This window comes from Clinocottus analis, unplaced genomic scaffold (assembly GCF_023055335.1).
Source record: "Clinocottus analis isolate CAN_PGR_092001 unplaced genomic scaffold, fCliAna1.0.p SCAF_16, whole genome shotgun sequence".
Classification (NCBI taxonomy): Eukaryota; Metazoa; Chordata; class Actinopteri; order Perciformes; family Cottidae; genus Clinocottus; species Clinocottus analis.
Window position 1 is genome coordinate 7,790,182 of NW_027175887.1, and position 24,291 is coordinate 7,814,472.

General features: G+C 43.5%; 1 protein-coding gene across 3 annotated transcripts; it reads right to left on the reverse strand.

Annotated features, from left to right (window-relative positions):
- Positions 1-1,194: 1,194 nt before the first annotated feature.
- camsap3 (calmodulin regulated spectrin-associated protein family, member 3) lies at positions 1,195-22,582 on the reverse strand. Of its 3 annotated transcripts, none has more exons than XM_068578360.1 (18): positions 22,103-22,582; positions 15,985-16,247; positions 9,578-9,718; positions 9,272-9,358; positions 8,861-8,893; positions 7,956-8,094; positions 7,732-7,871; positions 7,552-7,636; positions 7,398-7,440; positions 7,252-7,307; positions 6,968-7,004; positions 4,797-6,873; positions 4,572-4,696; positions 3,941-4,233; positions 3,755-3,839; positions 3,126-3,244; positions 2,908-3,026; positions 1,195-2,800 (listed from the first exon to the last, which is right to left on the reverse strand). In XM_068578360.1, the coding sequence occupies exons 1-18, from the start codon at positions 22,233-22,235 to the stop codon at positions 2,501-2,503; spliced, it is 4,275 nt and encodes a 1,424-aa protein (XP_068434461.1). In that variant the 5' UTR covers positions 22,236-22,582; the 3' UTR covers positions 1,195-2,500. The 3 variants fall into 3 exon arrangements, with proteins under 3 accessions (XP_068434461.1, XP_068434458.1, XP_068434459.1); XM_068578357.1 differs by having other exon boundaries at positions 6,968-7,040; XM_068578358.1 differs by lacking the exon at positions 8,861-8,893 and having other exon boundaries at positions 6,968-7,040.
- Positions 22,583-24,291: the final 1,709 nt, after the last annotated feature.

A 24,291-nucleotide genomic window follows, 5' to 3' on the forward strand; every position in this document is an offset into this window, starting at 1 on the left:
TTACCACTTCAAAAGCATCTGATCCAGGATCAGCATTGACTTTTATTTAGTAAACCTGTGTCGTACTTTGGCTGTGGTAATACGGTTCATAATGGGATCTTCGACAAACAGCCCCGTCAATATCGGTTGCTGTCATTATTGTTGGATAGATTTGAGATCTAAGCACTACTATGATGTTATAGAGGCAGAATGCCCTCAACTGTGTAAAAGCATAATTGAATAAACTAATGTGTATTGAAACCCCTTAAATGATTTGATTCAAGCATGTATGATTATTATCAACATCAGTGTGGCTCTTTTCTGCAGCACAAACTAATCAACTACAACCAGTCACATTTATAACAAACAATACAGATGGGGAACTAAAAATGGGAATGAGAAAACATAGATGACGATGATTTTAAAAGGATTTTTATTCATCTGGTCTAGTTGCCATAAGTCAATTTATGAAATCATTATACATAATGTGCTGGCACAGGTTTGATACGAGAAGAGAAAGGAAACAACATAAATGTTATGACAACTTCTATGAAATGAATGTGAGACTTATCACCTTAACCTAAAAAGACAAGAGGTAGAACCTGAAACTAAACATCAAATGCATCTAACGCGAACTAAATAAATACACCTCGGGGTAACGCGGGGATTTCTAGGGGAGAATTGCACAGAATCAAAATAAAGTGTTTAACTACCACACACTACTCTTAACAAACGCATAAATACAAACATCCACTAATTCCATATGCACTCCTCCACACTCACTTCGACTCAATCGTCTTGTTTCCTGAATGCCGCTCTTAATATTTGTATTTTCTACATTTGAACCTCATTCAAACTCATTTCTCAGAGGCAATCAGTGATTTGAAAGAAGACAGCTGCACCACGGAGCTGCTGTAGTGCTCGAGACTGCTAAGGAGCTGAAAGAGCCCAATATCCAACAGGTTTTGTGGCAATATTTACCTGATCATAAGCAACTGCAGGGTCAAGTGTTTTTTCCGAACAGTGTAGACACACTGCGAAACAAAGTGTTTTACAATGGCGTCTTACATTCCCCCAGTTATATACGCAGGAGTCTCTGGAGACTGTGTGTGGGGAAGATGAGGGCTGTTACAGTCCAGAATGATCCTTCGACAAGAAACCTACTGTTAATATGCAGAGGCACACAAACAGGGAGTCATATAATAGGAAACAGACTCCTAGTGACCTAAAGGATTTATTCATCCGTAGACAAAATGGTTTCAGCAATTTTTTGTTGTTTGACAATTTCTTTTCATTCTCTTACACTCATCTCAAACATACATCTCACTAATGCTTAAGCAGCAGGCTAGCTTATTCGTAGCTTACAAAGGTCAACTTACTTTTTACAAATCATTGTCAAAAAAATCAAAGTGATCAGCATTCAGTATATATTAAATCAGCATTGATTATCATTTTCACACATTGCTGTACTCAAGAAATAATAAACATGGTAAAGCCCTCCTTCATGTTTTCCAGTATTGTTTTTCAAGATCAGCTCAGTTAACATTTCAATTCATCACATGGTGAAAAATGAGAAATCAAGTTAAGAGGAAAAAAAAAAAAAAAATCACATGGATTTCATTCTTCCGTCAGCTCTCAAAGGCTGAAGCAATTTGTCCAGCAAAAACATGTCAAAATAGTATAAAAAAAACATCCAGATGTCTACAGCTGGAGGAGTTGGAATGGAGGGGAATGCACAAACTACGGGGGCGCGGCCAGTTTCTAGGTGCACAAATCCAATGACGACCACAGTAGCCACCACCAGTGCAGCCCACACAGGAACCACCCACCATGCTTTTTTTTCTGGTCCTGACGATCCAGTACACCCTTGAATGGAATGAGAGGTTTGTGTGTGCCCGACATTCTTACGAGAGCAGCATTACCTGCCATTCATTTTCAGCTAAGAGCCCCTCGCCTCACTAGACTGGAGAGACGGTGAGCTCTGGAAGAAGAAGAAAAGGCAACAAAAGGAAAAGCAAGCAGAATTGAGAGGGGCGGGAACTACTCTGGCCCAAAATACTGTGTGGGCAAAGGCAGTGTAGCTGTTCCCTCTTTTTCTTACCTAAAAGAGTTGCAAAAAATGACTCCAGGGGCAGGGTAAGGCAAGGCATGAGGAGGCAGGGTGCAAGGGAAAGCATTCTTCATCCCAACAAAATCAGTCGCATTACATTTTACAATCTATGTAGACGAGGCAGAGCCAATCAGAAGCCCTCAACTATTGTAACTACATTGGCTGAATGAGTGAGTGATTGGCCCTTTCTCTTGGCATGTAGAGTTGACTGAATTGCTCTCAGGGTCCAGGTTGATAGCTGGCCAAAAGCCTCATCAGGCATGCTGTCCACTGCTAGTTAGCTGGATTTTGCACAAATGCCTCAAGTGCCTCATTGGACAAAATAGAGGACAAAATGAGCTAGTCCAGCCAGCTAGGAGCTGGTTCCCTGAATGGTGACATCTCTACCCATCTTCACCCAGCTCTCGGATATTATTTAGGGGTGCCAAGCTTCTTCGGGGTTCCTGGGCGCTTTTGCCAAAAGTGGCCGGGGATGGTGAAGGCGTCAACACTCATGGACATAGTTTTGGACGGGATGGCAGTGAACTGCTTGCGGTCAGAGCTGTACTTGTAAATGGACTCAACCATCTCAGGTGCAATAATCCGAGGGCCAATACCAGTGAGCCGTACCATCTCCTCAGTTTCAGGGTTCATGGTGTAAACTGCTCTGAACTGGCAGCTGGCATCTCTGAAGAGGATGAGGAAGTGGTTGCCCGCGCTTGCTTCCATCTCCTAAAAAGGAGACAGAAAAATGAAATACAAGGAGAGTACAGTACAGTCCCTTATAGCCAAGATAAGGTGGACCTTTTGTTGGACTCTGACACAACCGGATGGTTTACCTCTACAATCTTGTTTTTCTGTGGTTCATTGACCTTGCCGGCCAGGCAGCAGCGGGTGATAGCGTTATGGATGATGAACTTATTGGACTTAAAGCTCGGCTCCTTGTACAGCTTTGGTCCTGCAAGAGAGAGCATTTCGTAATGTTATTAAAGCCAGCAAAACAATGCTTACTGGATGCTTTTCATAATCAAGTTTAGTTACGAAACATGTCACTGACCTGTGTATTCTGGAATTGAGGCGGGGGAGGAAATAGTGGAGCCATTCTCCCAATCCTTCTCTCCATTGTGAGCACTCACTCGTCTTGGTGACATTAGCCTAGAGGGAGAGTGTGAACGGCTAGAGGGAGTAAAAAAAAAAAAGTTGGGTGAGAAAATATTAGGTGTCGACCTTGAGGCTATTTGTACATGTGTGTTACATGTACTTTTGACCCTGATAACACTGATAACAGTAAGCACAAAACATTTAGTAGTTGGTATAAATATATCACACACACAGACAGACAACCTTTGATCCCAATATTCTGACAATATTTTATGGGAGGCATTTGGTATATTTAGATCGTCAGTATAGATATCTGTACATGATCAACAAAGACACCGAATGTAATTTATTTACCACACTGAATAATGGTTTCTCTCATGTAATGATGTAAATGTCTCATGATATATTGCTCAGCTCAACTTTTTTATGTGAAATCTATTTTTAAAAAAACGGTGTAAATAGATATTTGTATTACTTTGAGATTTAAAATGATCTTGTTGTAAAACTACACTGAACACTAATTTAAGCTATATCATGTGCCTCCCACTTGACAAGCATTTATTAAGAAAATACTGTGCACGTTACCTGGGAGACTTCCTGACAGTCAGGCCTCCAGAGTCGTTAGCCATGGAGGACAGGTTCATGGTGGAGCGGGAGTACACCTTGGTGCCTAGAAGCAAGAAGAAGAAACCATATAGAGTAGATGTGAGTGGAGGAAGACGGGCATACAAAAGCTGAGACCAAGGTGGGTAAAGAACGTCAACTATTTACCCATGAACCCCCTGACAGGGCTACGAGAGAGGACGGAGTCATCTCTGAACACAGCCTTGGGCCTCTGCTTCTTGACACCGCGAACCGTGGTGGGTTTCTGCCTCAGAACCTTGTCCAAGTCATCCATGATTTTCAGCTGATGTCTCCTCTCGTACTCCAGCCGAGTGAACTCTCCTCGGCGCTGAGGAGTCCCCTCGGCTGACGGAGTGCGTGGTGCAGGAGAGGTGCCTGGAGTTTGGGGTCCGCCCTCACTTTTGTTGCCCCAGCCTTCGATGATCATCCACTCTGGCTTGCTAAAAGTACAGGAAGATACTGTGTGAGACACTGATATCACTAAAACAATGAGAACTAGAAAAGGAGTGAGATATAACGTTTACTAAATTGAGGCAGATGGGCAGACAGCGCAAAAACATAAACGCCTTTGGCCAAGACGTTTGCTAGCGAGAAGGCTTAAAAACATAACTCGAGCATCGGACAAATAATGGCAACAATTTGTTTCATTCAATAAATTCTGATCAGTTATATGCTTCAGAAGTCTTGCTCCAGTAATGCCCAAACATGAACAATATTATTCAATAGTCTTTATTTGGTTATGATTGCAAGTATCTGCTAAAAGGGGGGGAGGTCTCACTTTGCTTCTTTTTCTTTTTCCTGCTCTAGTTTACGTCTTTTCATCTCTTCTGCTCTCTTCTGCTGTTTCTCCAGCAGAGCTGCTCTTCGCTGGGCCATTTCATCTTCTGGTCGCTCCTTTTCATCCTAATAATTAAGACAGAAAATAAAAAAAGGGCATGAACACACCGACTTCCCAAATAGCATTGTTTTTTTTGAAGTGCACACAGTAATAATAATTGCCTACCTTGAAAAAGAAACCAACCCCTCCTTTCGCCTCTGGCTCCATCCGTTCACTCATTGTGTCGGAGAAAGCGTCCGGTAGGTCGTCGTCCTCCCCATCTCCTCGCAGAGCAGACAGCGAGATCTCTATCAGGCTGCTGCGTTTGCCATTCATCATCCCTGCAGTGGCATCACTCTCGAAGGAGCACTCTGATGGGGCACCAGAGCTGCAGCCGCCATCTGCAAGCCTGTCCTTGTTTGCCAAAAGACCATGCGACGGCCCGGCCTCCAGGTCCATGCTAAAGATGCTCTGATCGTCATTGGAGCCGACCTCTGACATTGAGTCATCGGGCCGGGGAGTCGGGGTAGGGGTTGGTATAAGGGTCAGTGTCGGCGTGGTGACAGGAGTCGGTCCCTCATCTGTTTTGTCGGAGTCACCGAGGGAGAATGAGGACAAACTCTGGTCTTTGGATTGCCAAGGATTGACACGACGAAGGTGAGGGATGCGGTCCACGTTTTGAGGTGCGGTTATAACCCTTGATGTGGTTGGAAGCTTAGGGTCTGGGGAACGGCCGTGTTGGTGGTGTCTGGGGCTTTTAGGGGGCACAGATTGGGCTCTACGATGTACTTTAGGGGATTTAGGAGGAGTGGTGTGGTTTATGAGTCTGTGGGATGGAGATGGAGAGGAGGAGGCTGAATTGAAATCTCGGGTGGATTCGCGCGATAGGCGTGAAGGGGCTGGGGGTTTAGGGCTGGAACTTACAGCTTTCTTTTTGACCAAGTGGTTCTGCTGCTCAGTGAGCCGCTGCATGTCACTTTGCAGCGAGCTAAGAGCTGCAGTCAACTTGGACACGGCATTGTTATAGTCCCCGAGTGGAGCTACCATTTTCTCCCCATGAGTCCCAGAGCCCTTCTCTCCCGGTGTACCTGCCTTTTCTTTGGAGTGACTGACCTGTTTGTTGAGCTGAAGTCCTACTTTGACATTACCGTCATCCTCCACTGAGGTGCGCTGTTCATTCTGTTCTTGCTGCTCTTCCTCTTCCATTCGAGCTAGCCTTTCTTCAAGTGTCAAGCGAGAGAGGTCTTCTTCTGTGGATGAGGTGCTGATCTGGCCATCCCCTCCTTCCCCTTCTCCCTCACGTTGCTCCTTCTTTAACTGCAAAAAGGCACTCTTCCCCAGTCTTTGTCGGTGCTTTGCAAAAATGGCCTCAATGCGTTTCTTCTGGGCTTCTATGGCCTTGCGCTTTTCTTCAAGACGATTTCCCAGCTCAGACATCTCATTGTTGAGTTGAGGGCTCTTGTTGGGGCTTTCTTCAGACTTTTGCGCCCATGTGGTCATCTGAGAAGAAGAAGGAGAGGAAGCGGGGTCGCTGGCTTTCGGAGAATCCAAAATCTGTTTCTTTTTGCGTTCTGCAAAGTTGGTCATCTTCACACCACTATCAGAGACCTCTTTGCCATGGCCGCTGGCAGAGTGTGAACCAGCAGCTGGTGTGGTTGGAGTGGACTGGGCTTTAGGCAGGTCTTCTGATGCGTCAGAGTCCACACTGCCATCTCTCAAGACAGAGTCATCATCTCGAGAACATTCAGAGGCGTTTCTGATGCGAGTGGGCTGCTTGGACTCTCCTGTGGGCCGGTACATCATTCCTGAGCGTGTGGGGGCAGAGCAGCTGATGGGTGGCAAGTTGTTATGTCTGGAACTCGCAGGGTCATCGGGAGAGTGGAGGTAGAAGCCATCAGGAGCACCATCAGGGTGTAAACGAGGCTCCATCTTGCTATCATTGTGGATAATTTGGAGAGCCTCTTCAATGGTAGGCAGCTCTCCTGTTTCACTCGCCACAAGGCCGTTCTCCTCTGCTAACCTTGGAATACTAGGAGCCTGGGTCGCCCAAGAAGCCCTTTGCGGGCCGTTGGAACCAGGGGGTTTGCTGAGCAAATGGCTGAGGTCTTCAGGAGGGGTGTACGGCACTCGGGTCATATTTTGGCCTGCTGGGTTGAGTTGGTCTGAGCTCACAGAGCGGGTTATCACAGGGTTTCCCATCACAATGTCCACATCACTGTCCAGGCCAAAAGGAATGCTGAAGGACACCGCTGACAAGGGGCGGCTAAGAAAAAGAAGGAGAAAAAAGCATGTTAGTACAATACAAATAAGTAAAACAATACATTGTGTTTCAATGGTAATGAATACGTGTGCTCTACCTGAGAGGTTTTTTGCTCCATGTCTTTCCAACTCCTTCTATATGAGACATTGAGGTAGACTGAGTCAAAGATCCTGAGTACAATGGGGGACACAGACACGTAAAGGCATGCACACCACACAGGGATGCACAAATCAAGCAATACAAAAATAAGACTACTATAAAACACGAAAAACAACTAAAAGACAAACAAGTATCAAGGAAAATAGGTGAACCAGATGTAAAATTGGAGAAACATATAAAACCACTTGATGTGATGATGACAGCCAACTGTATCAATCTTACCTGACACGGGAGAGGAGATGGGTAGGAAAGGCTTCTTGAAGATAGAAGGGGAGGTACTGTAAGTGAGAGAAACCCTGTTTTAGTTCAAACCAAAGAATATGCCAGACTATTAAAAAAGCAAAATCATATTCAGACAGCTTCTGTACCTGCTACCACTCAAGCTACTTGGCATTACTGGTGTGGATCCATCTGACAAAAAAAAGAAACCACTCAATAACATTTGGTCACAGATTATCATTGTAATATATTACTGAGGCTTGCACAGTATTACACAGGACCACACAATGTGTAGACACTTACCCAACGGGTCAATTGGCTGAACAAAGTCTGGCCTTCGTACTTCAAACCAGCTCAGCAGTTCTGCTAGGAAGCTCAGCAAATTGAGCTAAATAAATCAGACAGAATAAATCGGGCATTCAGAAGAAATGTTGTGTCTCAATCAGACAATTAATTAAATATCAGGAGTTTGAATATAAGTACCCGAAGCTCCTGTGGGGTGTATAGCATGTCCTCCAGTGCTAAGTGGCAGCAGCTCTTCAGACAGCTGTCACAGAACTCATTGATGAACTGTAGGTTGTACAGGCCGTCTGCTGCAGACATGGACTCCTTCATGCAAACATCTTACAGAGAGGAAAAAAGTGTGAAACCGACATACACATATTGAGTACTAAAAAGCTGTTCAGGGTTACAATGTGTGTTGGTACCTTCAAGTCTTAGCAGGCCGGGGCAATAGTAATGTATGACTGCAGCAACAGCGCAACCACTGGACAGGTCTTTTACGTCAATCACCACTGGAAAGACGGGCTTTTGTTTGGACTGCATTTTATCCTTCCTGTAGCGGAGCTAAAAAAAGAAACAGCACACAAACAAGTTAATAAAATACTGCAGTTTGACCTTAATTGTAATTTGTTAATGTCTATATGTAACATATTTGACACATTCGTTAATGTGAAAACATCAAAGTCAGTTGGATGCCCTTTAGTCGAGCCACACTGTGACACACAACAGACACCGGTAATAGATTTGTAGTATGAATGTCAGAAAACAAATCATATACAGGTCATGCTAATGTATTCATGAGAGAGCGATGGTGAACAAATGACAGATGCAACGTGAGTGATTTAATTGGAGCAGAAGGGAGAAAGGGAGAAAAGTGGGACAAATGAGAATCTCAGACAGCAAGAGAGGGAGGAGAAATGTTTCAGGTGCAACAGTAAACGACAGTATATGTACACACAAACGGCTCACTGTCTCCAGAGACCAGCTGAATAGAAGCTGGTCTCTGTTAACCTGCATAGACAGTCACAAATAGAAGACCAGAGAAACCAGTTGCACGTGGCAGTTTCAAGGCCTGCTGGAGTACCAATTGTGATTCATGCACCACTCTAGTATCAACAAACTGTGCCACGCCCTATTGACGTTAATGCTGTGACGTGCAATTTATTATTAGATTAAGATGTGTGTGATGCACAATAGTATTCTCACACCAGCATATGGAGGGAGAAAAAAAAAACACACCTGACCATCAGATATTTGCTGATAAATTTGATGAAGACACTGGAGGGATGGAGGGAACAGGGGAAGGAGCAGAGGAAAGGAAGGAACTTACAGGAACAAGTTTCCAGTACCAGCGAGTAGGACACTGTCAGAGAGGAGGAGGGACAGGAAATAGAGAAAGACAAGGAAATGGAGAACAGGAGCACAAGGAGAGGTATTAAACCTGGAGTGGAAGAACTAGAAAAACTAGAGAAAGGGTTGTAATGACGGTACTTTCTTGTAGTGACAAGACAACCTTGTTGACAAAGCAATGACGTTAGACCCTTAGTTTTATTGTGTCAACCAAAACTGGCTGTGCTTGTAGCATCCAATCGGTGAAGGCCTCTAAGTGTAGCAGCACAGCACTTTAGGTGCCTTTTTATAGCACTGAGTGCATAATCCTCAACAGATTATCATGCGTGTCTGGTTATAATGATGTGTGACAAGAGAAAGAAATACACTGGATGTGTAATGCAATACTCACAGAGGGTTGAACAGGTTGGGGCTCTGTGAGGGCCTGAGACGTGTCATTCTGGGCTCCTTCAGTACATTCTCTTAACTTCTGGTTCAACTGAGAGCATGCAAAGACAACAAAATGGTCAACGTGCACACATCACAGATCTGCAGTATACTGTGCATTGTCATCTGTGGGTTAAAGATTGACAGCATCTATATTTATGTAGCTAAACAGACACTGGATCATCTACAGCAGAGGTTTTGGGAAAATCTAATTCTGAACAAGTAATTTTCTGAACGGATACAATAAAGACGTTCCTCATCGCTTCCTTACCCCATTAACCCAATGAAGCAGAGCATCCTCCCAGTTGGAGGCTCCGCCCAGCAGCTCGGCAGAACCACACGTCTTCACGGCAGTCACCGTCTCCATAGCTCCCATGGTCATCAAGGCATCCATCACTGCCAGGTGAGCACTCTGCGCCAATCCCACGGGAGAAGGAAAAGACAGTATCAATCAATTACAGCAAACACAATAATGCTGGACACTGACACTTTTCCTGCTCTGGCAGGGCACAGCTTCCTGCAGAGATCACATTTAACTGCTGCGGAGTGCTCATTGTTTACCAGCAGCATCCTCCAGAGGTCCCCAGAAACCAACTGTGAGTCAGCAGAAACACCGACAAGACGTTTCAGGACTCAAATGCACACACCAGTAGTTGTGGGTGAACTTTGGACCTTTGTTTGTACAATCATTAAGCCCTTAAATAAGCAATAGACTTGTATTATGATAACACGTGTGTCCTAGGACTGTCATTCCTCAGCTGCTTTACCTTTATTTGCTTTCTCTTCAGTGTGCCACCCGTCCCCTTTGCACAGGGAAATATCGCTATATGACTCATGTGCAACAGACTACAAGATGAGTTGTTTCGACTAGATTAACAGGAAGCATAACAATTGATTCTCGGTTGGAAAAAGGTGTTCAATGTCTTTTTTTTGCAGTTTTAGGGTATACTATATCTGTTTTGTCAGACAACAATGTGAATATCAAATCATTATATTGATGTTTTTACACAGAAATAGAAGACTCAAACTAAACAGACAAAAATGTCACCAAACATATTTGACGTTGCCAAGCAGTTGTATCCAACAGACAAGATGTATGTCATTATAATTGAGAACATTAAGGAACCCTTTCAAATGGCTAGAGCCCATTAAAATGCACCGTCAACATTGTCAGCTCAGTTAGACGGAGCGCATTAACTCTATAAACCAGTTAGCTCATTAGAAGTCGCTCTGGGTTTTAGCCACGGATCAACAACCCTTCATATATCAGACCTCCACGTTCATGTAAATGATTCTGATATTTAAAGCATTTTAAGTATCTTTTGTTCATGGAGGGGGTTTCTGCCTGACCCTTTTTATTTGTCCAGTTTCCCATTTGCAATTATTAAGGAAATCACAGCAGCTGGTAAATCACATTATATATAGTTTTAGAAAGCCTCTACAGGTCTATAGCTCATTAACAAAGTTCGGATTACAGTTTTTCCGTTTAACAACAAACTACTTAACACAAGATACTTCTATTTTTGTCTTTCGGCTAATTGCAACAAGCAGCAATTCTGGCCAACAGAGAGGACAGAAAACAACACATTCCTGATATGGGGCCACTCCTTCAATCTCCAACCTTCGGTTTTGAGCCTAATCTGTGCAAATCAGTGCCCGTTCCCTTTAAATACTTACAAAGGCTAGACATTCTTCCTTTAACCTCTTGCGTTGCCCCAGATAGGGGTTGGTGGCAGTCCAGCTGCGTGCATGAGCCCTGTGTGCATGTCTGCCTACTCGACCCTGAGGTAAAGTGCTGACCTGGGCAGACACAATGGTGTGGCAGGCATGGCGGGCTATGCCAGCAAAGGCCTGTCAGATAGCATTGGTCCAGGCTCTCTGGATGTGCTACAGTCAGTCAATGCTGGCCTGCCCTCACAACACTGTTGTCACAATGAGGGCTGCTCCTTGTGCATGACTCGTCTGTTCAGAGGAAATGTCTGCACCACAGAAACGGACAAATGGCTTTCTCCAGGGATTTGGCCTTTTCAGAGCTAGCCACAATCTGACATAGATCATTAAAACATGGTAGGGTTTGGCACATATTCAATACGATCATTGATCAAGTTCCTGTTCTTCCCCCTGAGCCTGAATGATTAAATATGTTTTTGCTTTTTACTGGTGTCTTTGTTAGTGGTGGGGTCGTACTCTGTGGCCTTATATTGACCCGTGTTTCTAGTATTAGGGAAGGCTAAGACATTAGATTACACTTCTCAATATAACGTGTTCTAGTTCAACCCAACTACAAACTTGAAAAAAACATATAGAATAACTACCAAATATGATAGAATCAATCAAAACTCAATCTGATTTTTTCTGTCAAGGTAATACTCGGAACATAAGAAACGAACTGCAGCTAAATTAAGCCAGTAGCTGAGTTTCAAACACTCAAAGTGATTTAATGTAGTCACATATTTGTGCATTGAGCCACAAAGTGTAATCATAGGTTGGAGCTATTGTCAGTGTGAAAGCAGACAGGATGAGAGGGAGAGAGAAAAAGGAAATGAAAAAGAAAGAATGACAGACTTAGTGAAAGTGACCAACTCTGTTGTTATTGTGTACCATAGTTTTTCAGAGGAGAGTTTGGTTCATGACAAAAAGCAGAATGAAACGGGAAGAAGGGGGTTGCTCATGGATTTCCCGCTGCAGACCCAGGAGAGCTCGCTAAGCTCAATCACAAGTCTCCCTAATGAGAGGGGAGAGAGGAGCGACTCATGAGCACCCAGCGTAGAGGCTGCCAGATCACCATGACAACCAACCAGCTGACCCACAATGCATCTCAACACAAGCCTGACCACAGCATTGCTCCGTGCCACTGGTTTAGCACCGGCCCTCCGCTCTGAAAAATCCACCCAGCAAACCGTTAGCACCCATCAAAGCAACAGACAGAAGAAAACGTCACACCACATTAATGAACCACAGACATAACATCTTTAAGGCTCCATTTGCTTGCATAATCATGTCAACAACCACCCGTACAAATAAGGCAAAGGCATCTTGTGGATCATTAAGTGAGATTATGATGAGAGCTAAATCTGATTATGTCTGAAATATGACTTAACCCCATCCCCCATCTCCGCCTGGTGCCAACTGAGGGGATCAGGTCTGGGGCCCAGCAGGGATCTTAGACTAGAAGTTCTCTCAAAGGTTATATGCACAATTATATGAATAAGGACTGTACGCATAAGCACGGAGATCCAGTCGAGAATACATTTACACTAAACGTGTGAAGGCCCAAAGCAGAACAAATGGTGTGAAATTATGAATAACATTTCTAATAGTGTGCCACTTCTATTTCAAACTAAGCGCCTGACTGATGCTCACTTGAGCAGAAACCTGCCGACACAGCAGTATGATTTAAGACAAAGTGTCAGTGCCTGTCCAAAACCAACAGGGGAACGGGAAGAGGGTTAGCTGCATTATAGCTACATGACTTACTTTTTCACTGTTGGAACAAATGCTTCACCCAATCTCGAGTGGACTCAATATCACTATGTTTGAAATGGATGTAATTAGGATTATAATCTATCATCTCACCCAACAATAAATGTACAAATGAGTTAATGTTGTGAGACATGGTAGGAGGGGGCAATGGTGGTCATCTCTGGCGTGTCATCCAATCGCGGATGATGACGTTCAGTCTGCATGGGAGATTATCTCTAATCTGGGCTGGGCCACCACCAGAAGGACAGTTACCAGTAGGGCACACACACACTAACACACACACACACTAACACACACACACTAACACAAGTAGGGGATGGAGGCCGTTGGGGGTTCCTCTGCTTCGCCTCAAGGATGTGCCATCTACAAAGCTTCACTTTTATGAACCCCAGCCTGTAAATACACACTAGCTTGGGTTGCAGGAGAACTAAATTCAGATTTGTATATAATACCACAACATGAGTCATATGAATCAATAATGTATATTTAGGTGAGACTTTTAGAATGTCATGTTTCCAGCTAAATTAAAAGTGTAAAAGATAATCAGTAAATGAACACAATTTGCCTTCTTTTCTTACCTTATTTGTCAAACTAATAATTTGGGACTCACCTTCCTCTTGTCTCAAATCACATGGGACCATTTTCTTTGTGAATATTTTAGAATCTAATTATTGACAATAATGTATCTAGACCTTGAATCTCAAGGTCTAAAAGCGGGGACAACCAGCAAAAAAACCAAAAGCATACAGTTTGATGTGTCTTTTTTTTGCCCTACTTTGACTGTGTAGTTGTATATAGAGCGGGTCATTGGCACGCTGCACTGATGCTGGTTGAGCAACTCAATCCAGTACCAGCATCTCGATGGGTTAGAGTAAGCCTCCATCCCTGGATTTACACACGAGCCAAATGTCGTAATTACTGTCAATAAACACCACATGTTGTTGTATGTGTGATGCATCAATAACAAAGTGAAAAGCCATCAACAGTTTCAGGCTCGGCAGATTAACTGGCAGCAGTGCTAACTTGTCAGGGACAAACGTGACTCAGCATACGTTTCTGTACATGCACTATATCTTATCCTCTAGTTTAACATGAATGTTTGAAGATATAATACACAGCGGCAGTGTTGCAGCAGATTGCTGCTGCTCCAAAGCCGTTTACTGGCCCAAGACCCACATTGATGCTCCATCCTTCTAATGCTGCTGCAGCGTGACCCACTTTCTCTGCCTGCCACACTGTAGCTACAGTGCCAGTCAGCGACAGACAAGCTCACTGAGGAGCCCAGAGCCAAGCAGCGACTGGGAGGCTCATAGAACCAACGCATCAAACAGACAATGCAGCATCAACCCTACCAGATAAAACACGAGTTTAAAGGTTAGGATTTACAGCCGAGGTCGTCCATGGCCTGAAAGCAATAAAGCACCACCCAGAATTGAGAAGCACGTAAGCAGACAGACTCATGCACACACAAAGTACAGCAACATCATGCAGGAAAGATCTACTGTCATGAGGCCTGTATTGCTGGTGCTGTAATGATGCTAGTATTTTTTGTAAACTATTGTTCCCATTGAATGCCTTATTGGTGCCACGGTACGAAATGGCACATATATTTGTTGTCTATATGTTAAATGTACTAAGCACCTTCCGCCAGGACAAATTCCTTGTATGCAAAAGCGGACATGGCAATAAATGGTTCTAATTCTGATCGTCAGTGCAGGTGGTTATTGTCAGTAATCCTACAAGGGCAGGTAGGTGTATGATCCTGTGTAAAGTCCTGTGCAGACCTCTAGGAGGCGGGTTATAAGATATATTCAATGCATGAGGCGGGTAAATATGACATGCTTTAGGCTAATGATTGATGAGATGATATCAATAGACTAAACCAATGTACAATAGCAGCACTGAAAACTACTGAAATAGATGCAAATGATTGGAAAAGATACAGAGACATTGTGAGATAATAACTTGTGGAAATAGAGGTAGGTACAGGATAACAGCACAGGATAGGGCAAGACACTAGGTAATAATAAACAGAAAGGAAATCCCCATTACAGCAACCTTGTCCACTGTCTCCTGAACAGCGCTCTTCCTGTGTTGCGTCTTCCTCTTCGTCTGGTTCCAAAGTACAACTTTGTAAGTATTTACATTCATAATTTCACACTAGATGTAGCAATACCACAATATTACATGAATCAACATTCAACTGCTCATATTACAAAGGTTTTACTGCTAATGGTCAGATAATTTCTATGTTATTTAGTTTAGAAAATGCCACAAATGCATGCACACTTTCTCCAGCATACAATTAAGCTAATCATCACCAGCAGTGCCGCACCTGCTACAGTGGTGGAACAAACAGCGTTCACCTAAAAACAACACGATGCACACAGATCCCTGGAGACTCCCTACTTAGCTTTAAAAAAAAGAAAAAATAACAGCAGCGTGTATATGCATGAAGCAAGAGGTTGTTTTTTTTTAAAGATTCCTAATTTGAAAATAAAATTAAGCTATCGCTAAGTTTTCAGGCTTTCAAATGCTGTACTATCATGTGTGGACAACACAGAGAGAGCGAGAGAGAGCAAGAGATCCATTGTCAAGGGCAAAGCGGGCAAACCAGTTTGTCTTGATTTAACTCACTGGGCCAGCCTGGAGTACTCCCTCAACACAGAGTCTTAAGTTTCACAAGAACGATTTACTCATTATCCGGATCTGGAACACCTATTGAATCTAGACTCTCCCTCCTTCTCACATGCTGGAATTAAAGTAGTCCTCCCTTGTGTCACCATGACTGCCCCTAGTCCTAGCAGCTGGATCCACTCATCCTCTGGGATCAGCTGGGGGGCAAAAATGGGCGGGAGGGGGGTGGGGAGTGTGGGGGGGCAGGATTGAATGAGTGGGGTCTTTTTGATGTCCTTTAATCCCTAGAATCAAAGCATAAACAAACCCCTATATCAACAACCGAGCCCACTCGACCCCCCTTGCTTGTCTACAGACTCCTGGATACCAGAGCATCCGGTTCCACAGGAGGAGACATTCGCTCCATAGACAGACATAAAGCAGTTTTTACCCAAACAACAGTTCTGACATTTCTTTGTCTCAATCCCTTCAGACCACCACCAACAACATCGCATGCCAGACCTGTGTGGCGTCATCACCATACATGTTTACTGGTCCTGTGACTGAATGGAACCTTACCATTTTGATGGGTTTGTGCCGGAGGTCAGCGTCGGTCACCAGTGTGTCCCGGTCTTTGGAGACTACGCCTCTCTGAGTGAGGAGCTGCAGCAGGGCGACGTTGTCTTTGGGCTGTGCCTCGACCTCGGCGCCCCCCAGTAACAGGCTGTACGTCCGGCAGTAGAGCTCCGAGGACTGCAGGAGGCGCGTGACTGGCGGTTTAAGGTGCTCCTGCTCATACTGGTCACAGTAGAAGGGGTCACGCAGCTCGGCGGGGACACTTTCTACCAAGAGACAAAACATACAGAGATGAGGTGATTGAGCAGAGGAGCTTGTAGAGAAATGATTGCAACATTTAAACACTATGTTGAGCAGGATGAAACTCTGAAGGTTTAAAAAATGGGAGGAATTTTAAATGATGGTCAATGATCATCCTGAGCATGTTCTTTTGTTGATGCCGTGGAAACCTGCTTTCTGCCAGGTTGGCCGGCAGATTAGGACCAAATACCCCTGAGCTGTAATCATATGAGTGAGTAGAGCAGAGCAAGCATCAAGGTCAGTGGGGCATGATGAGCTCAGAGGTTGACATCTGCACATTACAAGATGCTCCGCCACTTGTTCAGAGACTACGTAAAGCTCAGAAGCAGAAATATACAACCCAATCAAAAACTAACAGCAAATGAGCAAACTAAAAGTCTGTCTCAGTTCAAGGTAATTGTATTTAAGCAATATGTAGCCCTCCCTATTAGTAACTAGAAGAGGTTTAAAGAATCTGTTCAAACTGGTATTTCTGTACACAACACACATAAGTCTAAAAACATACACTAGACACACCCTCTGGGAAACTGGTTTATCGACATCCAAAGCATCACACTTAACAGCCTGTATACCTCAGCGCAAACATACTGGAATAAATGCCCTTCGGCGGAAAAAGTTGGCATGTTATCTGTCTGAAAAAGAGAAAGGAGAATCGTATGACAGTCTACGAATGTGCCCCATAGAAAACGAAGGGGTTATTTCAAGGGAGGCGTCACTATGTTTTGCTGTATAATTAAAGTCATGTAATGGATCCAGACATCGTCCAACAAAACAAAACGCCCAGCTTCAAAGATTTGACAATGCCGTGTTCTCTATCTCTCCCTCTGAGGACTATTGTTCTCGGACAGTATTGTCAGTCATACCACATGGTCCATTTTGTTGGAAATAAGCTCCCGTAGCCAGAACTAAAATGCTCATACTGTTGTATTGACTGGGACACGCCCACCAAAATGCACACCTTTAGCCGAGGTTCCATGTACATAATACATGTGAAAGAAAAGAAAAAAGCTTCCCTAAAAAGCAAAGCAGGATGCAAATACCACAACTGAGTGAAATATGAGAGATCGATATGAGCTGGATTTCCCTATGAGACAGTCTAGCCATGAACAATGACTCAGTGTCACAGAAACAACCGTGAGGTGGTGAATCTATACACAATTTTCCAAAATTGCATAGCAGAAAATAGCAACAATCATAAGAGAGCACACCCATTATGTTAAATAACTGAAAGGAATTGAAGGTAATACAAATAATGACCAGTTAACAGCCTTAAGCTTCATCAAGCCCAAGCCAAAAAGACTAATACCTCCAAAATGTTGACATCAATAGACCTCCAGGGAAAGATTTGTATTAAAAACATGAGCGCGTGTGTGTGTGCGCATGTGCGTACAAACTGGAGCAACAGCCTCTGACACTTTCACAGGTCATGGGGTCAGTGCTTATCATCTATTCTAAGTAAAGAGGCAGAAGTCAATTGTGAGCAAAGTTTATTCAAGCGTTACCGCATTATTATGGAGGACGAGCAGGGAGACAAAGAGGAGACGTTTAAAGAAGCATCCTGAGAAGATTTCGACCAAGAGACTTAATCCAAACCACCTGCAGGTGTTCTGTACTGTAGCTGACCGAGGCCTCCTCCCATCCCGAGCAAGAGGAAAACAAACTGAGAATATCTCTACAGGCCTGTAACATTGTTGTTATCATCACAATAAAAAACTAACCGGCAAAGTCAACGACACCATTTCAGTGACGAGCTGCTGTGTAAAACAGTCAATCAAAATAAAAATAAGCCGTCATACAGTATAGTGGGATTAATGCCGCTTTGCCATCATGGCTGCAACAGTTCAGCTGCGTTTCCTATCAGTCCTGACTCCTGACCGGCATTGCTTGATTGCCTGCTGATAACAGGAGCCATGTGTCCTTCCACTTCACTGACTGACTGAGCTCATGTGCTGGTTGTGTCGCAGAGCAGCATAAACATATCCAAACAAAAAGGCTGGTGAAAGTCAGCCACAGCTGAAACCAAGCTACATCCTTTTGGTAAAAGGGTTAGACAAGACGCAGTCACGCATTCCTTCTCACTTTACATTTAAGTGGAACAATCAGGATTGGATTGCAAGAAGGTTGTAACAGTGAACATTAACTAACCCCCTCTATTAATAACATGGCGAACCAGTTTGCAAAACCTGCTGGATCTGACTAACATGGCTGCTTACTGGAACCCTTCGGGAACCCTGACACCGATTCAATAATTCATTAGAGCTCAGATATGCAGAAGTGTGCAAGGTAAGCATACAGACAGGAAGTGTAAGATCAGACATACCCAACCCCCCATACCTCCCCCGTCATGTTTAGGCATCATTGAATTCATTCCTGCACAATCCAGAAATCCCATTTAGTAACAATTTGGTTTCTTGCTGTGCTGCTTCAGGAGAACATTTTCCAAAATGATTCACTCCGCATTTTATTTTTCAAGGAGGTGGTTGCCTGTGACTTCAATATCCTCCTTGGGGACTGTACTGTAAACACCCTCATCCCGTGGTGGAGAGGATCCAACACAGATGACTAGCGACTGTCGTACAACAAAGCAGGTTCTGTTTTGTTGCCCCAAAATTAAGTAACCGACACGTGACCACCAGTTCTGAGTGAGACGCTAATGCCAAAACAAACACTACAGTTTAGACGAGGCTGGAGGAGATGATTCATTTATCAGATCTATGGATCATCTTCTAGCTGAAAGGAATATCTAAAAATGTATAAACTTGAATTGCATTGCTGATGCATCAGCTGTTTTATTCCCTTAGTCAATCGCTGAAACGGACACATATGCATGCTTGCAAATCATGGACTCATGAATAATAAATTCCTATGTATTCACCAGCTGATACAATGTGCTCAGAAGGAAGAAGCACTCTTCAAGCACTAGACGTCTCCCATCTCCCTACACATTCACAGGTCAACCTGCAATGGATATGCGGCCCCTAACAGCCCTGTGTATCCTGTACCACATCATCACTGACAGTGCTCGAGTACGACATCAGAAACAGACGCTTTAAATTGCATTAAAGGCCCAGAGAGCACAGACGCACACCCTATAGAGTATAGAAGGCGAGTCTGACTCCATTACGGGTGCTTAAGAGGCCAACAGGACCACATAGGATGGCAGAGTAACAAAGCGGGAGGGATGAATCTGACTTTGGGAAGTGTCCCCGAGGTAGACACCAACTACCACACAGATCTGTGTACAATGCTCTGTAGTGTATTCCCTGTGGGAAGTGGCGAATCACTTCTCGTTCAATAAAGTATCACATTATCCTGAAACGCACTGCAATTCAGTAAGTGAGTCTGGAAGAGTTGTATAACAACGTGAACCAATAGGATTTCTTACATCTTGAGTAAACACTAATGACAAGGTAACATCCTCCTCAGGTCCTTGTCCCTTGTTGACTCACCCTAGTTACAAAGATTATGAGAAGATGAGTAATACTTCCTAAGTGATCCACGCAGCTTGTATCTAGGTGGAGCTAACTTGTTCAAGAAACACATTTTGAAACCTGTAGGTACACGGAAAATTAGGGGAGGACAACAAAGAGCAATTGACCAAATCAGTCATTTTTCTTGAATTGAAATGAAGTTAACAACTGAATTAAATAGCATGGACTACGGCCATTTGCACACATCCCAGTTTGTGTGAACTACTTTCTCCCAAGCTGGCAAACTTGTGTATCAAGAGTTTCTGGTCTCATTCCGAAGTAAAAAAGGTACACACTAGTTTGAGTCAGCCCAAAGTGATTACTCTGTCCCAACAAGTTCAAGGGCAGATCAGACACTTCATCCGTACTTAAGTTCCTTCACCTTGATGAAAGACATTATTCATAAATGACTTGACAAGGCATTACAAAATATAATAACACACTGTCTCTGTGTATGGGTACTGAGCAGCCACATTTCAATGATGCAACTCTAGCGTATTAAAGCAAGGTATGAGATTTTACACTGGTTAAGGTTATTATGTAATTATGATAGTCCAAACATAATGTTACTAGGTGGATCAAACAGCCTATAGGGACCACCCACATTGTGTGGGGCCTATTGCTGGAGCAAAGAATTGTGGGGATGCTACATCTCATAAAGGATGCTTCTGCGTTTCCTTCGGTAAAGGAGCAGATGCTCTTTTCTTTAGCATTTAGAGAAATTGTTCATCTCAGGCACTGTTGTAAATTTATATTTTTACGGGGTGTCCTCAAGCTAGCATATGTATTTCAGTCAAAGCCAAGCCTATAAGCAGCTTTCAGATTAGCGTGATTGCACATGGATTCATTTTAGGGTAACCTATATAAAGACTAGAGATTTTAATTTAATTTATTGCATAATTCGGTGCTTACGAGTTCCCATTAAAAAGCTACTGTCCAACCTTAGTGTTCCTCTATCTGAATGAAGATATGCAATGCATACAGCGTGCTGTCCACATGAAAGACCCAGAGATTAAAAGTGAGGCCTATTGTTATCATGAGGTTAATTGACCTGAAAGAGCTGAGGACCAGATGACAAGTCTGGCTCCTGCTGTGCTATCTGTTGTTCTAACCAGCTGAGTTTTTAGGGAGGGGACTAGATGTCATCTTGACTTTGCAGAAATGTTCCTCATGTTCCTGCATCTCAGCATGGAGAGTGACTTTGACCAGAGGGCGTGGTTGAGGTGCTCAACAGAGCACACAGAGGCAGCAGCAGCCCTGGACACAAGGCTGGTCTGGGATTGTGTAAAACGCAAGTCATGTTGTCAATGTAGAAGAGAGGAAACCTCACACATCCTTCTGGCCGAAACAGAGTGATTGAGATCTTGATTATTAACCTCCAACTGAGTATCAAATTGCAGGCACATCCCAGGAATTAGAATGTGCTTTTATACAATCTTTCATCTGGTGTCATAAAGTAAACGTAACCAGTACTTGAGGAAAAACCCGTTTAAGACAATTAGACTACTGTGTGTACTCCAAATGAAACAAAGGAGCATGTCACCGTGCCTTTCCCAAACATCTCCTAAAGAAGACACCTAATCTCGACCAGATAGTGCTCTAAAACAAAGAGACTTCTTATCACCTCAGGGTCAAATGCTGGCGCTGTTCGACGCTGGCTGGTTTATCACAAGCGCATTTCATTTATTTATTATGAGGACTTTTGAATGAGAATATAAGAACTCCACTGACTGACAAACTGCTCCAGTGTGTCACTCTCTACACCACGTGAACAATGAGCGATTTGCACGCAATTATTTGATCCTGAATATGAATTGCCCTAGAAACCGGTGTTCACATTGGCTACACGGGGGCTGTCAACACGGAGTCGATAGTGAAACCCATCATGTGCTGTGTGCTACCAGATTAAAAACATACACCCAGCAGACTCCAATGTGGGACGAGAGCCTTGTGGCTAGGAATGAGTTAGCGTGATAAGGCCTAGGGAGGAGGCCCGCTCATCTGACTCACACACAGCTTAACTACTAAAAATGTGACCACTCACTGAGTGAGAACAAATGACATGTGTCAAAGTCACAAGAATGCGCACCGGGCATGGTCCCCCTTTCATGTGCTGCTCTTTGTGCTGAAAAATCGCTGAGCTATACACACACACACACACACACACACACACACACACACACACACACACACGTACACACGTACACACGTTCTCCTACGTGCATGTGCGTTTCTCTACACTGCTGAGCAGAATATAAATATTGATAGTCAACAGAAGGATAGTGGTCTTTGCATGACTTCTCTGATTAATATTGACACTCAGCAGGCCCGCAGCCTGAATTGAAACCTACCTGCACTGCCGTAGGACTTTGCCAACAGCCATCCGACACTTGCGCATATTTTTGCTTTAGTGCAGTCATACAAATCCAATGGCTTAATGTCTGGGACCACAAAAGTCTTCCTCATGGTAGGGGAGTCCACCATAGCGAGTCTGCGCAAAAACACGTGAAGCGGTGCTGGAAACAGACACACACACCAACAAAAAAAACGCGACTAGACAGAACAAGAATATTCAAGCAATCATTCTTTTTTTTGCTGAGTATTCCACACGACCGGGGCTGGGAATACAAATGTGGGTTAATGTTTTGTCGGGGAAATATCCGCCGCGGAGCTGCTTCCAAAGCCAGTTGATGTCCTTTTTTTGTGCGGTTTCGTGGGCGTAATCCCCGTTAAATCATTCCTCACGACCGAGCGAAAGCCCAATCCGCCGGGATGCTGGAGGCAAACGGACTATTCCCCTCGTTTTTTCCCTTCTTCGTCCGCATTGCTGTGTACTCCGTTCACTGTGCGCAGCTCCACTGAGCCCGGGCGATGACTGACTACCAGGTGCTCCACACCGGCATCACTCACTCATCTCTCCGTCCAATGGGAAACGAGCTCGCAAAATGAGGGCGGGATCTCGCTGAGTGGACGCAGGCAGCAGGTGGAGGTGGATGTAGTGTGACGTTTTGCTACAGGTTCATCTGCCGGCAAACACTGCCAGGTGAACGCCTGACCGGACATCCTCTGACTGCTTAAAGTGACCTAATAATGCAAATATTACTGAAGCCCTCTCGTAAGGGACGGGTTTGAATACGTGTGTATATAAAATACAAGATATATACATTTAAGTAGCTATGCCACAACGTAAAAATACTCCACAGGTAGTCCTGGATAGCTAACACCTGTGTGGTTATGAAGGGCTTTTATGTGTTTATGCATCTTTTTTAAAAGTTAATGTCATGTGTTGAATGTAAAAATAAAAGGAACAATATAGCAATCAGATAAATGTAATTTAGTAAAATGTCTCTTTGAAATGTAGTTGAAGAAGCATACATTGGAAATACTCCCAAGTGCCTCAACATTACATGTACAGTACTAGACTAAATATACTTTAATATTTCCCACCTCTGAGGCCGACATTGTTGTTTCCGTACTGCCTGTATTTGCATTTAAAAAGCACAATCTTGCGTTGCATTTTCTCACACTTGAAATACAGGACAATCAAGGCAAAAATACACTTAATGTGGGTCTTTACCTTTCTGAGCATAACTGACTCAAATGGCCCTCGTTAAATGCCATGAAACATCAGCCTTGCTGCAGTGAGCTGGGCAAACTCCATCAGCCTCAAGGGTGCTGCTGTAAATGACTCTGACCTCTGGCAGAAGGAAAACAAAAAGAGAAGCTCTGACCCAAGACCACAGAAGCACAACATTATTGATCTTTGGAAAGCTATTTTAATGACTTTGATTTGCTTGTGCAAACTGGAGAAATATGACATTAATCGCAAAAAACTTAAAAATGTTATTACTGAGATGCAGACATTTAGAAACCACCATGATGGCTCAATGCAGCTTGTACTAGTAAATGCTTTTAAGTTTGTTCTGAATTAAAGTTCAATATTAGGTCATGTGTCAGCATGCAAAGTAAATTGAACATGTTATTAAGTCCTTTATTTTTTTTCCAAGATCCCAACAAAATAAATAAAAAGCTAGGCATGTCACATTATCAATGTCGTCACAAACCTGCAGATGTTGAGTAGTTTACATACCTTGCTGCACATTAAAAGCAGCCTGCAGTATGAACTAAAGTGAATGAGAGGAACAGAGTATTGTAAATCTATGTTGGAAGGAGAAATGGAAATTTAAGTCATTTCCTTTTAACTGGTTTTAAAGTGTTGTTTCCAGAAGCACCATCTCATTGAAAAACAGAAAATTCAAGAGAGCCTCATCACATGATGTCCCAGGAGCATCAGCGCCCTACTGCAGTAACTTTGTAAGAGGATTACCTCTCAGCTATTTCAATCTAATTATGAGAAAAACAATATATTCCTTATTTCACGGCACACTGGTGGGAAGTTCACATTAAATACTGACAAATGTACGAATATTTAATTTAAAAGGTCAAATACTTCACACATCTATTATTGGAGCACATCAATCTGAATGTGTTAAGTGATGTCAAAAGAAAAAAATGAGTTTTGCAAAGCATCTACTAAACA

What these genes read in the sequence shown, in the direction of transcription:
- camsap3 (XM_068578357.1), bottom strand. Translation starts at nt 22,235, where the DNA reads ATGGTGGACTCCCCTACCATGAGGAAGACTTTTGTGGTCCCAGACATT. An exon ending in ACACCCCACAGGAGCTTCGG is followed by an intron (nt 7,637 to 7,731) that starts GTACTTATATTC and finishes TGATTTATTTAG; the next exon opens with CTCAATTTGCTGAGCTTCCT. An exon ending in AGTAGCTTGAGTGGTAGCAG is followed by an intron (nt 7,308 to 7,397) that starts GTACAGAAGCTG and finishes TCTCACTTACAG; the next exon opens with TACCTCCCCTTCTATCTTCA.